This window comes from Oncorhynchus nerka, linkage group LG11 (genome assembly GCF_034236695.1).
Source record: "Oncorhynchus nerka isolate Pitt River linkage group LG11, Oner_Uvic_2.0, whole genome shotgun sequence".
Lineage (NCBI taxonomy): Eukaryota > Metazoa > Chordata > Actinopteri > Salmoniformes > Salmonidae > Oncorhynchus > Oncorhynchus nerka.
The window spans coordinates 35,124,015-35,140,875 of record NC_088406.1 but is presented as its reverse complement, the minus strand read 5'-3'; the positions used below and the strand labels follow the sequence as shown (position 1 = coordinate 35,140,875).

Below are 16,861 nucleotides of genomic sequence, written 5' to 3'. Positions count from 1 at the left end.
CACCACACTTCACTGTAGGAATGGTGTCAGGTTTCCTCCAGACATGACGATTGGCATTCAGGCCAAAAAGTTCAATCTTTGTTTCATCAGACCAGAGAATCTTGTTTATCATGGTCTGAGAGTCCTTTAGGTGCCTTTACAGAGGAGTGGCTTCCATCTGGCTACTCTACCATAAAGGCCTGATTGGTGGAGTGCTGCAGAGATGGTTCTCTCATCTCCACAGAGGAACTCTGGAGCTCTTTCAGAGTGACCATCAGGTCCTTGGTCACCTCCCTGACCAAGGCCCTTCTCCCCCGAATGTTGTTTGGCCAGGCAGCCAGCTCTAGGAAGAGCGTTGGTGGTTCCAAACTTCTTCCATTTAAAAATGATGGAGGCCTCTGTGTTCTGGGGGACTTTCAATGCTGCAGACATTTTTTTAGTACCCTTCCCCAGATCTGTGCCTCTATGGACAATTCCTTTGACCACATGGCTGGGGGGTTTTCTCTGACATGCACTGCCAACTGTGGGACCTTCTATGGACAATGTCCAATCAATTAAATTTACAGGTGGACTCCAATCAACTTAACAGGATGGAAATTTGGAGGCTAAGTTAGCCATAGCACTGTGAGTGATCAAGATCCAGCTAGCATAATGGGGAACACTTGAAGAGAATTGTAACTTTTATGTCAAACATATTTTGCCTAGTTAAATAAAGGTCAAATAACAAATACAAATATTTTGAAATTCAACATTTTTATAATATGTTCATCTAATGTAGACTAACAGGGTGGAAATGTAAGAGTGAGACATACTGACTAACATCATGAAACATTAAAATATAGATTAAAATCGGGTGTTGATAATTGACACTTCCTGAATGTGATATCATTGTGTTTTTTAAAGGAGTATTACTGCAAACTAACAGGGTGGAAAGTGACATCAGGGACACACAGGAAGAAAAAAAGAAAAAATAATAATGAGATTTTTTTTTTATAGATGACAGATATTTTACGTAGGACTACAAAATAATGAATAAATATTTGGAATATTTGTATTGTTTAATTGCTTATATTTCTCGTTTAAGTTGATGAATTCGCAACTGGGGACATGTCAAAAACGCCAACATCCAATGAAAACAAAATGGTCAAAATGAATAAAATTCCCTTTGAGATCCATATCTTTGTATTTTTATTTCAAAGGACATCTAACTTTATATTTTACACTAAATACGGTACAGCATAACACTAATGACCCTGGTAGTCCCCACTCTGGTTGCAGATACATGAGTTAGCCTTCAATTTGATTTATTTTTGAGCATGAACGGTGCAGCATTTGCGCGAATGCTATGCATTGATCTACCCATATTTTCCCTCGATGATACCGACAGTGTTTGCGTATTGGTACACCAAATGTAACGTTACATCAACTTGCAGCGCGTTCGGATTTATCGAACAAATGCATCAAATTGTATGCGTAGACGGGTTTACAGAAATGGTAGCATAAGATTAATGTTGAAGTTTTGTTGCACACATATCAAGATGACGCTGCGTACCATTTTTCTCAAAACAGTGTAGGTGTGTTCCATGTGTAGAATCAACAAAGTTGCGCCAACGCTGCGTTTTCAGACACGCTTAATCGAACGCGAAGCAATACACATTGGTAACAAACAACACATCCAGGCTTCAGCTGTTTGGTTGATCTTATGGACCACTTGGCATCTTTTGGAAGTAAGTGTTGACTAAAATGCACAGTTAAAAACAGCGTACAAATACGGCTTAAATAGTTTGCACGAAATATCGGCATCCATCTAACTAGCTTATTGCTCAGCTCGTCGTGCTACATAGCTAGCTAACGTTAGCTAGGTAGAAGGCAACGCAGCTCAGCTAGCGAGATTTCTAACAATTAGCTTAGTTAGCCATTTAGCTAGCTAAACTATATGTATCAGTTTCTTTCATGTAGTTAATCCATTCAACCAGCTAACTAAGCCATCACTTAATTGTCTCCTAGCTTCCGACTTGAAGTACCTAGATAGCTACATTATCTAGCCAATGTTAACCGTGTTGTTAGCTACTGCTAAATTTGATGATGGCTTTAAATCTGACCAATAACACATTTTAAGAGGATTTACAGTATCTAAAGTCTACGTATTCTTACCAGTAAAACTGGCAAGTTTTGCGACATAACGCTGACTTATTTTCAGATAACCCCTTTTAAAAGTATTATTCATAGGACATGCATTTAATTCTAATTAGCAGAACAAGTGCCAGCGCATCTTCCATTCAGGTTGCAGTATAAATGAGGAATATCCCAGGTCTCCTTCCGGCCACCAACGACACACTTATTATATGGAGTTTTATTGATTTCAAGCGCCTTCATACAATCCTTATGTGCCTCGATGAGATCTGTCCAACTTTCTTCACCCTTCTCAATGATGCAAACATTCCTGACTTCGTATCAGGGCACACAACAGAGTTTCAGTGGTTTCTTCCCTGTGCCCTCAATGGCCCGACGCTGGCAGCATACACTTAGGACATTTTTCAGGTTAGCTAGCTAGCTGTTACGCCTTCATGCGCATGGATGCCGATTTATGTCTTTCAGATGACCCTTCTGACAAGCCCCCATGTCGAGGTTGCTCATCTAACCTGGTGGAACCCTATATAAAATGTGCAGAGTGTGGACCCTCACCTTTCCTTCTCTGTCTCCAGGTGAGGGGCTCACATTGCTTCCTCGGGCATGCGCATGAAACTGTTTATACATTTTGCCTAGCTTGATAACTTTGCATCTCTACTGACACTTGAATTGTTTAATCCAAATATGTTACAGTGTTTTACCAGAGGGTTTGAGTTCAAGAAACATGAGAGTAATCACAAGTATGAAATCATGGTAAGACATTGGAAATTGTGATGTCCATTCTGATTAACATATATAATATTGACTCTTCAGTTATCCATTATTTACCAAAAGTATGCTTCTGGCAAGCTATTGTGATCATGCTCAATACCATGCCTCCTCCTTCACACAGACATCAGACTTCCCTGTGCTGGAACCTAGCTGGACAGCACAGGAGGAGATGGCCCTTCTGGAAGCAGTCATGGACTGTGGCTTTGGGAACTGGTAAGTAGACACACATTCTCTGACTCTCTCGCTCAAATGTCATATACAGTTGAATTCGGAAGTTTGCATACACCTTAGCCAAATACATTTAAACTCAGTTTTTCACAATTCCTGACACTTAATCCTAGTAAAAATTCCGTCTTAGGTCAGTTAGGATCACCAGAGAGTGATTTTATTTCGTTCATCACATTCCCAATGGGTCAGAAATTTACATCTACTCAATTAGTATTTGGTAGCATTGTTTAACTTGGGTCAAACGTTTTGGGTAGCCTTCCACAAGCTTCTCACAATAAGTTGGGTGAATTTTGACCCATTCCTCCTGACAGCTGGTGTAACCGAGTCAGGTTTGTAGGCCTCCTTGCTCGCACACACTTTTTCAGTTCTGCCCACACATTTACTATGGGATTGAGGTCAGTGCTTTGTGATGGCCACTCCAGTACCTTGACTTGGTTGTCCTTAAGCCATTTTGCCACAACTTTGGAAGTATGCTTGGGGTCATTGTCCATTTGGAAGACTCATTTGGGATGGTGTTCTTTGGCTTGCAAGCCTCCCCTTTTTTCCTCCAAACATAATGATGGTCATTATGGCCAAACAGTTCTATTTTTGTTTCATCAGACCAGAGGACATTTCTCCAAAAAGCACAATCTTTGTCCCCATGTGCAGTTGCAAACCGTAGTCTGGCTTTTTTATGGCGGTTTTGGAGCAGTGGCTTCTTCCTTGCTGAGCGGCCTTTCAGGTGATGTCGATATAGGACTCGTTTTACTGTGGATATAGACACTTTTGTACCTGTTTCCTCCAGCATCTTCACAAGGTCCTGGTGTTTATACTTGCGTACTATTGTTTATACAGATGAATGAGGTACTTTCAAGCGTTTGGAAATTGCTCCCAAGGATGAACCAGACTTGTGGTCTACAATTTTTTTTGATTTCCCCGTGATGTCAAGCAAAAAGGCACTGAGTTTGAAGGTAGGCCTTGAAATACATCCCCAGGTACACCTCCAATTGACTCAAATTATGTCAACTAGCCTATGAGAAGCTTCTAAAGCAATGACATAATTTTTTATGTCATTTATGTTTAAAGGCACAGTCAACTTAGTGTATGTTAACTTCTGACCCACTGGAATTGTGATACAGTGAAATAATCTGTCTGTAAACAATTGTTGGAAAAATTACTTGTCATGCACAAAGTAGATGTCCTAAACGACTTGCCAAACCTATAGTTTGTTAACAAGGCATTTGTGGAGTTGTTGAAAAACAAGTTTTAATGACTCCAACCTAAGTGTATGTAAACTTCCTACTTCAACTGTATTACAAACTTGCAGACTAGTTGCCATTTGCAGTCTGATTTGTTCTGTAGCATCCCTCACTTGTACGGTCTGCCCATATCAATATAAACACGTTCAAGTTGATAACAAAAACATAACTGTCACTTTCCTGTTTGACTCTGCACAGGCAGGATGTGGCGTATCAGATGCGCACCAAAAACAAGGAGGAGTGTGAATCCCACTACATGAAGAACTTCATCAACAACCCCCTGTTCTCCTCCACCCTGCTCAACCTCAGACAGATAGAGGAGGCTCGTACTGCAGACACAGCCATTCCCTTCAAACGTCAGTATACACACAACACACCTACTCCTCTGGACTTCTCCCTTCATAGTAATAAGGAGAGTTTGTTGTATAGTATAATTCTTAAGCCACACAACAAATATGATTTAGGATATGCTTTTGTGTATGACCTCGACTAACCTGTACCCCTGCACATTGACTCGGTACTGGTACCCCTTGTATATAGCCTCAGTATTGTTATTTTGTGTTACTTTATATTTTTTAACTTTAGTTTATTTAGTAAATATTTTCATTACTCTATTTCTTGACATGCATTGTTGGTTAAGGCCATGTAAGTAAGCATTTCACGGTAAGGTCTACCTACACCTGTTGTATTCAGCACACATTTGATTTGATGTCCAGCTGATAAAGGCAGGGAGGAATACAAGGCTTTTTTCATTTATCTGATATGCAACTACATCGTTCCTCATTTATGCTTTCTTTCTTACAGTAATAACTTGATTACTGTACTGCCATGTTTGTCATGAGGGACTTTTCAGATCACTAGGTAAAAATACTCTGTTGGTTTTCCTCCCAGCCACTGACGACCCCCCCAGGCCCACCTTTGACTCCCTGTTGTCTCGAGACATGGCTGGATACATGCCTGCCAGAGCAGACTTCATGGAGGTGAGAGGAACTAGGGTCTTAAAGCATCCATGCTTTTAGTAGTTCCAATCTCACGAGACATAGTCGGACATAGACATTCCATTTTTCTGTTCTGCATGTTCCAAGAACATATCCCCATGTCATAATGAGTATGTTCTCATACTCTTGGCATATTATGATTGGAATCATAGGAAGTACTTAAAGATCACCAAGACAGAACCCTTGCCACCCATGTATGAATGAAGATATTAGTTCTCCTGATGGCCGTCTCACTGCAGTCTTATTGTACTCTGACTCATCTCCTTGTACCTCTGATTCTCTCCTGCTATTTGTCATCCTGTCTAGGAATTTGACAACTATGCTGAGTGGGATCTGAAAGACATTGATTTTGTGGATGATGACTCAGACATACTACATGGTGAGTTGAAAGTGCTATCATTGTATTTGAATTGAGAGAAAAGTCCAACCCTGCTTATGTTTATTGTACATGTACTGTGTTTTAATATCATCATTGCCTTGTCTGACATATTTGTCTGGTTCTAGCGCTGAAGATTGCCGTTGTTGACATATACCATTCAAGGTTAAAGGAGAGAGGAAGAAGAAAGAAGTAAGTTGAAATATTTTGCGTTTAACTATAAAGATGTAATGGACTTACTCAGCTCAAAATTCTTAGAAGCTTTGCCCTTTATCATATGCCTGTAATACTCTGCAAATGTTGCCACAATAACATTTTAATTGCTTTCCAAAATCAGAAATGTGATACCTACACTAGTAACATAACACTCTACACTAGCCTGTTAAAGAGATAATCACTGAAGCACTGGTTCAGAATCACCGGTTGCTATTAATGCTGAAAGGCTTAAACATTACACAACTCAAATTTGAGTATTGTTTGACCTGGCCACCTTTTTAAATGAATTTGAGATGTTCATGGATTGTCACATTCCGTCCACTGCCCCGTTCAGTGTGTGTCAGTACTGGTCTTGGCCACAGAGGTCAGTCCATTCATGTGGTAATACATCCATCATTAAATCGGACTTAACGAATTGCTGCTCCCCTAACTCTGTGGAATGGCATGTGGGGCAGGTATGGTATGTTAGCTGGCCAGAGCTCCCAGGACCATGCATGCATGTGTGTCCCAAATGGCATCCTATTCCCTACATATTGCACTACTTTTGGTGGGGCCCTGGTCAAAAGTAGTGCACTATGTAGGGAATAGTGTGCCATTTGGGATGCAAACACTGCTAGCCTACCCCCAGCTGGTGACATATTTTTTATTTTATTTAACCTTTATTTAACTAGGCAAGTCAGTTAATAACAAATTCTTATTTACAATGACCGCCTACCCCAGCTAAACCCTAACCTGGACGACGCTGGGCCAATTGTGCGCCGCCCTATGGGACTCAATCACGGCTGGTTGAATTGAACCAGGGTCTGTAATGACGCCTCTAGCACTGAGATGCAGTGCCTTACACAGAACCCAAACCGGCTGCGTGCGTGCGCTATTGTGCATACATTTATTTTGTCCCCCTACACCAAACACGATCCCGACATGCAGGTTAAAGTATCAAAGCAAACTCTAAACCAATTACATTAATTTGGGGACAGGTCAAAAATAATTAAACATGTATGGCAATTTAGCTAGTTAGCTTGCACTTGCTAGCTAATGTGTCTTATTTAGCTAGCTTGCTGTTGCTAGCAAATTATTTATTTTTTATACAAATTTTGGTATCCAATTGTTAGTAGTTACTATCTTGACTCATTGCTACAACTCCCGTATGGGCTCGGGAGAGACTAAGGTCGAAAGCCATGCATCCTCCGAAACACAACCCAACCAAGCTGCACTGCTTCTTAACACAGCGTGCATCCAACCCGGAAGTCAGAGGAAAAACCGTGCACCTGGCGACCTGGTTAGCGTGCACTGCGCCCGGCCCGCTACTGGAGTCGCTAGTGCGCGATGAGACAAGGATATCCCTACCGGCCAAACCCTCCTTAACTCGGACGACGCTAGGCCAATTGTGCGTCGTCCCACAGACCTCCTGGTCGCAGCCGGCTGCGACAGAGCATGGGCGCGAACCCAGAGTCTCTGGTGACACAGCTAGCACCCAGGATGCCCTGTTGCTAGCTCATTTGTCCTGGGATATAAACATTGAGTTGTTATTTTACCTGAAATGCACAAGGTCCTCTACTCCGACAATTAATCCACACATAAAACAGCCAACCGAATCGTTTCTAGTCATCTTTCCTCCTTCCAGGCTTTTTCATCTTTGAACTTATATGGTGATTGGCATCTACACATTCACAGTATTACCACAACAACCAGCAAAACATTTGGTCTTTCAATCACCCACGTGGGTATAACCAATGAGGAGATGGCACGTGTGTACCTGCTTCTATAAACCAATAAGGAGATGGGAGAGGCAGGACTTTCAGTGCGATCTGCGTCAGAAATATTTTAACCCTGCTCGTTGGCGTGCGCGAGCAGTGTGGGTGCAGTAATTGAATAACATGGATTTCTACATTTATTTTGCGGCGCACGCGACGTGTCCGTTCTGGTCAGCATGTTAGTCCGCTGCGCCACTTGGGAGTGGTCTAATGGCAAAGGCCCAAGGCAGTGACCTGCAGGCCACAGAGTTCAGACGCAGTAGGCCTCACTGTCCGGTCCTGTTTAACATCACAGGAAGGCTACTTGTTGCAAAGCTGTTCTATATCACAATCACAACTTCAAACTATGGTTCAGGTTCAACAGCTATATGGTACCATCACTCATTCAATTAATGTCAGTCAAAACCCACTGCTGTTTTCACTCACTCTACCAGCCTGAGAGTTTGCTGGTATTTACCAATGGACGGTGTCCTTATTAATGTTGTGTGTCTTCCAGGATAATCCGGGACCATGGACTGATCAACCTGAGGAAGTTCCAGAGTAAGTGCTCTCCTAACAGATTAGAGCTGGGTTGCAGACCACCAGCAGACCAGGCATTAATATAACACCCAGACTGAATATGCATTATGTATCCATGGTTGCAATAATGATCAACAGTAACCTGTGATCCCGGAGGCACTGCCAGTGCTCTTATTTACGATGGACGCTGAGACCAGTGCCAGAGTGCCACAGCATAATTATTGCTACACTATGAATAGATGCCTATGAAATGAACCCTGCAGGTCTAATGACCAACTGTATTGGAGCTTTGAGCTCTTATTGATCCCCTCTCCATGGGCAGCGTTTCATCTAGCTTGGTAATATAATCGATGTTCATGTCCCACTTTTTATTCATGGAAGATGGGAAGGCAAGAGACTCCCTGAATAGATGTGTCCAATCAGTCCTCTTTTTACTTTACTGCCCAGTGCAGTGCTATATCCAGGTCATGCCCTGGGAAATTGGCTGTAGTTTTATGGGTGGAGGAGGACACCCTTACGTTTTATTTATTATTTACCAGCCTCCAGTCACTACCGCCCACCTCCTCCCCCTCTCTCCTCTTATCTCTAGTCTTTCAAGACAAAAGAGAACCCAGAGTTGCCGTGGAGCTGCAGCCTGGTTGTCATGGAGACTGTCAAAGTGTGTGTGTCACGGTAATAGAAGCCGTTTCCAAGCCAGTGTCGTGCCTGGTCTGATCATGCTGTTGCTCCAGGCAGTTTGACCAACAGTCTCACTCCCCTTATAGACATCAGTACCTCAGGACCACCAGTCCATTCCTGTTATGGAGTGTTTCAAATCTTTGACTTCGCTCAGCAGGACATTAACTCTACCTGTGTGTGTTTTGCTGCTATCTACACGTTCCTATCACAGTACAGCCTCCAAATCAATGAGGAACTCAGCTGCCAGCTTGAAGACAGACACAGATGTGCGGGCCACCAGCCTTGAGCTGCTGTCATACTACTACCCCACATTCACTGTGAACAGAATATAGAACTATCCAAGAAATTGCCATGTCTGCAAAGCCACCAGAGTCCACTCAATATATACCATAGGTATACAGGTAGATTCTTACGGCACAAAGTATGAAGTGGCTTTGAATAAATAGGTAATATGCTGCCGTTTGGGACACAAACACTAGCAATGATTTGAAAGGAGAGCAGCAGCAGCCCTTGAAGGGGGGTGAGGTGAATAGGGTGGTATGGGGTGACCTGCCCATCGGGGGAGCTTTTACATCGGCCATGGCAGGGTATCTCATTGATGCAAGGGGGTCACTCCATGTGCGATGTCTGGACATTTCCTCCTCTGGTGTTCCGCAAAAGCCTCTAATCTAATAATATTGAATGTGATACAGAACTCCAATACAGATCACTGCTGTCATATTCTCTACAACATGGCTGCCAGCCCCTCTTCCTGGAGATCTACCAAGTTTACAGTCCAACTCCAATTTACCAAATCATTCTAGTTATTAACTGCTCACCAAGACCTTAACTGGTTGAGTCCGGTATGTAGGGTTGGACTGAACCTACAGGACGGTAGATCTCCAGGAAGAGGGTTAGCCTGAACCTACAGGACGGTAGATCTCCGGGAAGAGGGTTAGCCTGAACCTACAGGACGGTAGATCTCCGGGAAGAGGGTTGGACTGAACCTACAGGACGGTAGATCTCCAGGAAGAGGGTTAGCCTGAACCTACAGGACGGTAGATCTCCAGGAGGAGGGTTGGACTGAACCTATAGGATGGTAGATCTCCAGGAAGAGGGTTAGCCTGAACCTACAGGACGGTAGATCTCCAGGAAGAGGGTTAGCCTGAACCTACAGGACGGTAGATCTCCAGGAGGAGGGTTGGACTGAACCTATAGGATGGTAGATCTCCAGGAAGAGGGTTAGCCTGAACCTACAGGACGGTAGATCTCCGGGAAGAGGGTTGGACTGAACCTACAGGACGGTAGATCTCCAGGAAGAGGGTTAGCCTGAACCTACAGGACGGTAGATCTCCGGGAAGAGGGTTAGCCTGAACCTACAGGACGGTAGATCTCCGGGAAGAGGGTTAGCCTGAACCTACAGGACGGTAGATCTCCGGGAAGAGGGTTAGCCTGAACCTATAGGATGGTAGATCTCCAGGAAGAGGGTTAGCCTGAACCTACAGGACGGTAGATCTCCGGGAAGAGGGTTGGACTGAACCTATAGGATGGTAGATCTCCAGGAGGAGGGTTGGGCAGCCCTGCTCTACAATAACAGCTACATATCACATGACCATTGTGTTTTTGTCTTCCAGTTCTGGAGCGTCGCTACCCTAAGGAGGTACAGGATCTGTATGATGCTATGAGACGTTTTGCCAGGGTGGTGGGCCCCATCGAACACGACAAGTTCATAGAGAGTCATGCATGTGAGTTTAACATTATGATATTGTACATGCACACACAGTAGACATTTTGATGTTAACACCAATATAATTGTTTCTTCCAACCCCTCCCCCTCTGGTCTACACAGAGAGCAGTCACACATCCAGTGTTCCCCTGTGTTTAATATTGGTCATCAGCGTGGTAATGAGCCAGTCAGATTATCTCCTGTCCCAACGCAGCAGCAGACCCCAACGGGGTGACTGGATGTGTGAACTCCCTTTGAGTGAGAGGCGTGTGTCTTTGCATTTCTGTTTGTGTCTGGGGATGAGACATCATCTCGTTCTGATTAAAGGGCTGGGGCTTCAGAATAGCATGGCGCTACTCCATTGTTGTGTCAGAGAGAACAGCCGTAGAGCCTACCTGAGCTACAACTCTGGTCTGATCAGCTCTGATGTTGGGAAGCATAGATCTGAGGGGTAAAGAGTTTCTCACTCTGTCTGCCTTTCTGTTTGTCCACCTGTCTGTCTGTCCGCCTGTCTGTAGTAGACAGGCCTCATTGACCTCGTCCTCCTTGTCTTTCAGTGGAGTTTGAGCTGAGGAGAGAGATCGGCAGGCTACAGGAGTACAGGAGAGCAGGCATCCAGTCTTTCTGCAGTGAGTCCAGTCTACCCATCTAACCCCATCACCAGGGCCCACACAGCTCTAAAAAGTAGTACAATTTGTAGGAAAATTGTGCATTTTGGGACATAGCCAGAGCCTCATTAGTAACTTCCTTGTGTCAGCCAAGACCCAGGGCTGACTGACTGCCCCAGTAACCCCCTCCCTCCTCTGTGTCCCCCTGCAGGTGCCAAGGTGTATGAGCGTGTGAAGCAGGTGAGGGAGGATGAGCGGAGGAAGAGGACCATGCTAGTTGATGTGCTGCAGTACATTCAGGACGGACGGGCCTGCCAGCAGTGGCTCAGCAAACAGGCTGCCATGTAATCCTTCCTCCTTACTCTTGTGCGGTGTTTCACTATCCATTCCTCTGGATCCTGTGGTTGTACATTCATGTTCAAATCAATGACTAGCCCATCTGATTCCACTAATCAAGGGCTTGATAAGTTGACTAGTTGAATTAGGGGTGCTAGCACCGGACTATAACTGAGATACCACCCACCTACTCTGTAGTTTATTACTGTGTGCTTGGCTCTAACGGCAACAAGTAGTGCTTGATTGTTTATTTTTTTTAAACAAGAATAGCTCTACTTCTCTTAAGCCCAGCTCTTGGGTGTTCTCCAAGTTCTGATAATTATTCTTCATGAAGAAAAAGAACAAAACTGCTAGTGTGTGTGATGATTCATTCTCTCTCTGGACGAGGATCTCAGAGAGTGAGAATTGTGTGTGTGCTGTAGTGACGCTATTATCTCACTTCACAGTGACGCTGGTATCACTCCTGTTGTCACCACCATCACCACATCAGGTAAGGACTCTTCATCTCCCACTCCCTCCCTTCTCTCCGACTTTTCTTGTCATGGCAACAGGTGGAGTCACGTTAATGCATTCTCAGAGATGCTCATTCAGAAATACGCTCGACAAACAGGACGGATATGTGTTTTTGTCTCTAGCTTTATCTTTCCGTTGTCATTCTGTAACCTCCAGTGCACAAGTAGGACACATCTATGTACACTCAGTCATTTCCATCCATTTACACTAATTTGCCTATTGTAAATATTTGTCTTTATTTTCCAACAAAACGGATTACCTGGATTCCTCAACCTGTCAGGTTGTCATTTAAAACAACAGAACAGTCAGGTTTTATGTCGGTTTAAATGTGTGTGATTAATTGTTCCACAGCAACAGGCAGGAGATGCGCCCCTCCTCTGAACCTGACTGGCCTGCCAGGGACAGAGAAGCTCAACGACAGGGAGAAAGAGGTACAAATAGAATTGCATATAAAATCCATTCTATTACATATGAATTCTATGATCTCTGGATGTAAGGCTCTCAGCCCCACCAGGAAAGTACATGAATTCCCTACATAGTGCACTACTTTGAGTAGTACACTCTAACCCGAGTTTTGACTAACCCGATTCACCTTATTGGCCAGCTAGATTGGGGTTGGTGCAAAAATCAACATTACATTAGCTCTCCAGGAACAAGTTTGGAGAATACAGTGGAATTTGGGACGCAGTCATAAACAGCGGGTTGGGGTCATAGTGGGTCATGGTGACTGGTATTGTGTTGATGTAACATGGCGTCTCTGTCCTGTGGCTGTCTGCAGTTGTGCCAGGTGGTGCGTCTGGTGCCAGGTGCCTACCTGGAGTACAAGCAGGCTCTGCTGAACGAGTGCAGGCGGCAGGGTGGTCTACGGCTGGCACAGGCCCGGGCACTCATCAAGATCGACGTCAACAAGACACGCAAGATCTACGACTTCCTGATCAAGGAGGGCTACATCAACAAAGCCTAGGCCAGCCTGAGAGACAGGGTGTGTCCTAAATGGGACCATTTTCCCTATATAGTGCACTACCTTTGACCAGAGCCGGGTGTAATTTGGGACCCATTCAGAGTCAGGACTGTTCCAGCAGGGATCTTGGCTGGACTGGACACTAACTGATACATTTTATACTCATGTTGTTTTGGTGAAATGATGTCACGTGCTGTGAGAACTAAGTTTCAATGGCCCTCCTTTGTTTGAATGTTTGTTTTTCTATCGTATCTCTAAATTTGTCATCAACTTCAGGTCCTACATTTTTCATCAGTCTTGCCTTGTATATGTTCTAACTTCTAACCAAACTGACATACCTTCCTATTTGTACAGTACTTTATTGTCAGTGACACAGCAGCAGATAAGAAAATAACAGTGTATTTATTTCTCCTGTAATAAAATGTTTTATGTAAAAAGTATTACAGTATATGGTGTAGTATTTTACTTGTTATTGTGTAATAGCAGTTACCTGTTTATTAATGCTATTACATGATAACCAACTTTCCATCATAGCATCAGTGCTGAGTTGCTTTATGTAAGCAGGTCCTGTTAGTGACACCTCTCCCAGACTCCCAGTTTGACAATGGGCTCCATCTCTGATTTGATTAATTCTCTGCCAGTGGAGTGGGTCTGGGGGTCGTATACATAAAGTGTTTCAGACCCCCTCCCCCATCCATATAACCTTATTCTTTAAGATGTAAAACTGATCCTCGAATCGGTGCTCTTACTTCGATGTTAAATGAATATACGTTTTGGTGTGACGAGGGAGAACTACCACCTAGATCCAGCCAGCCCAGCGGCCTCTCCCTCCTCTCTCTACTCTGATGGCATTATCAGAGCAGTGGCGTCACGTCAGAGCAGCGCTTACAATCTGATTACTGCCCCAGATCCCTCCTTTGATGATAAGGAGGAGGCTGCTTCCTGAAATGGAGGCCTTGGGCCTGGAAATGTGCTCCGCTTACAGGGAGGAAGAAGCCACAAAGTCTGTTTTGCAGCCTAATGTTCTTTCTCTTGTGAGGTTGTAGGTGTATGTAAGAGCTTAAAAAAAAGGTGTCAGCATTTATTTAACCTTTCCGCTGCAGGGCATGTTGGTGTAAGCGCTGCCTCCCAGGTACAATGACTGGGCTCTCGATCAATGTGACTGCGGGGCCACGTGAGCCCTTATCTGCCTTCCAAGTGGGCCCAGGTTAAAAATAGTGCACTATATAGGGAACAGGGTGTCATTTCGGACATACACACTGCCACCCGCCTACCTCCTGGTGTCTGTCTGAAATTGTACATTATTCTCTATAAAGTGCTCTACTTTTGACCAGAGCCCATAGGCCAGGCCTGGTCAAAAGTAGTGCACTATAAAGTGAATAGGGTGTCGTTTGGGGCATAGACAGAGTCAGGTGTCATGGGAGGAAATCAGGATGAGGTTCTGTGGGCGAGAGAGAACATTTATCAGGCAGTAAGAAGCTCTGGGACATTCATTTTGAAACCAGGGTCTCATGGCCAGGTAAACAAGTTCATTTGTTGGGTTGTCTGGAGTGATCTCTGGATTTATTGCAGCAGTTGACTTAGATGAGTGCTGTATACCAGGGTTTCCTAAACTCCATCCTGGGGCCCACCGTGTGCACTACACAGCTGATTCAAATAACCAACATCATCAAGCTTCAATTATTTGAATACGCTGTGTAGTGCTGGGGGGGGGGTAAAATGTGCCCCCAGGGGAGGCCCCAGGACCAAGTTTGGGAAACCCTGCAGAAAACAACGGCCGGATGTTATTTGGAATAAAAAACTCATCAGTAAGTTTAGTTGTTCAAATTACAACAAAAGCTGTTGACGGCGAGCTGTTGCTCGTCTTGGGGAGAGTGTAAAACCAAGCAGGCTGGGCCCAGCTACAGTGTAAAACCAAGCAGGCTGGGCTCAGCTATAGTGTAAAACCAAGCAGGCTGGGCCCAGCTACAGTGTAAAACCAAGCAGGCTGGCCCCAGCTACAGTGTAAAACTAAAAAGGCTGGGCTCAGCTACAGTGTAAAACTAAAAAGGCTGGGCTCAGCTACAGTGTAAAACTAAAAAGGCTGGGCTCAGCTACAGTGTAAAAAGCTGGCTGGGTTTAGCTACAGTGTAAAACCAAGCAGGCTGGGCCCAGCTACAGTGTAAAACCAAGCAGGCTGGGCCCAGCTACAGTGTAAAACCAAGCAGGCTGGGCCCAGCTACAGTGTAAAACCAAGCAGGCTGGCCCCAGCTACAGTGTAAAACCAAGCAGGCTGGCCCCAGCTACAGTGTAAAACTAAAAAGGCTGGGCTCAGCTACAGTGTAAAACTAAAAAGGCTGGGCTCAGCTACAGTGTAAAACTAAAAAGGCTGGGCTCAGCTACAGTGTAAAAAGCTGGCTGGGTTTAGCTACAGTGTAAAACCAAGCAGGCTGGGCCCAGCTACAGTGTAAAACCAAGCAGGCTGGGCCCAGCTACAGTGTAAAACTAAAAAGGCTGGGCTCAGCTACAGTGTAAAACTAAAAAGGCTGGGCTCAGCTACAGTGTAAAACTAAAAAGGCTGGGCTCAGCTACAGTGTAAAAAGCTGGCTGGGTTTAGCTACAGTGTAAAACCAAGCTGGTAGGGTTTAGCGACAGTATAAAACCAAGCTGGCAGGGTTTAGCTACAGTGTAAAACCAAGCAGGCTGGGCCCAGCTACAGTGTAAAACTAAAAAGGCTGGGCTCAGCTACAGTGTAAAAAGCTGGCTGGGTTTAGCTACAGTGTAAAACCAAGCAGGCTGGGCTCAGCTATAGTGTAAAACCAAGCAGGCTGGGCCCAGCTACAGTGTAAAACCAAGCAGGCTGGCCCCAGCTACAGTGTAAAACTAAAAAGGCTGGGCTCAGCTACAGTGTAAAACTAAAAAGGCTGGGCTCAGCTACAGTGTAAAACTAAAAAGGCTGGGCTCAGCTACAGTGTAAAAAGCTGGCTGGGTTTAGCTACAGTGTAAAACCAAGCAGGCTGGGCCCAGCTACAGTGTAAAACCAAGCAGGCTGGGCCCAGCTACAGTGTAAAACCAAGCAGGCTGGCCCCAGCTACAGTGTAAAACCAAGCAGGCTGGCCCCAGCTACAGTGTAAAACTAAAAAGGCTGGGCTCAGCTACAGTGTAAAACTAAAAAGGCTGGGCTCAGCTACAGTGTAAAACTAAAAAGGCTGGGCTCAGCTACAGTGTAAAAAGCTGGCTGGGTTTAGCTACAGTGTAAAACCAAGCAGGCTGGGCCCAGCTACAGTGTAAAACCAAGCAGGCTGGGCCCAGCTACAGTGTAAAACTAAAAAGGCTGGGCTCAGCTACAGTGTAAAACTAAAAAGGCTGGGCTCAGCTACAGTGTAAAACTAAAAAGGCTGGGCTCAGCTACAGTGTAAAAAGCTGGCTGGGTTTAGCTACAGTGTAAAACCAAGCTGGTAGGGTTTAGCGACAGTATAAAACCAAGCTGGCAGGGTTTAGCTACAGTGTAAAACCAAGCAGGCTGGGCCCAGCTACAGTGTAAAACTAAAAAGGCTGGGCTCAGCTACAGTGTAAAAAGCTGGCTGGGTTTAGCTACAGTGTAAAACCAAGCTGGCAGGGTTTAACGACAGTATAAAACCAAGCTGGCAGGGTTTAGCTACAGTATTAAACCAAGCTGGCAGGGTTTAGCTACAGTATTAAACCAAGCTGGCAGGGTTTAGCGACAGTATAAAAACAAGCTGGCAGGGTTTAGCAACAGTATAAAACCAAGCTGGCAGGGTTTAGCTACAGTGTAAAACCAAGCTGGTAGGGTTTAGCGACAGTATAAAACCAAGCTGGCAGGGTTTAGCTACAGTGTAAAACCAAGCAGG

At 44.6% G+C, this 16,861-nt stretch overlaps 1 protein-coding gene across 1 annotated transcript; it reads left to right on the top strand.

The window, feature by feature from the left end:
• Nucleotides 1–1,590: 1,590 nt before the first annotated feature.
• Nucleotides 1,591–13,450, top strand: tada2a (transcriptional adaptor 2A). The gene is made up of 15 exons (XM_029672510.2): nt 1,591–1,706; nt 2,578–2,684; nt 2,803–2,862; nt 3,002–3,093; nt 4,545–4,702; nt 5,238–5,326; nt 5,651–5,723; nt 5,849–5,912; nt 8,187–8,230; nt 10,501–10,611; nt 11,150–11,221; nt 11,412–11,544; nt 11,983–12,026; nt 12,401–12,480; nt 12,828–13,450. Exons 1-15 carry the CDS (start codon nt 1,682–1,684, stop codon nt 13,011–13,013), a joined length of 1,338 nt encoding a protein of 445 aa, XP_029528370.1. The 5' UTR covers nt 1,591–1,681; the 3' UTR covers nt 13,014–13,450.
• The last annotated feature ends 3,411 nt before the right edge of the window (nt 13,451–16,861 follow it).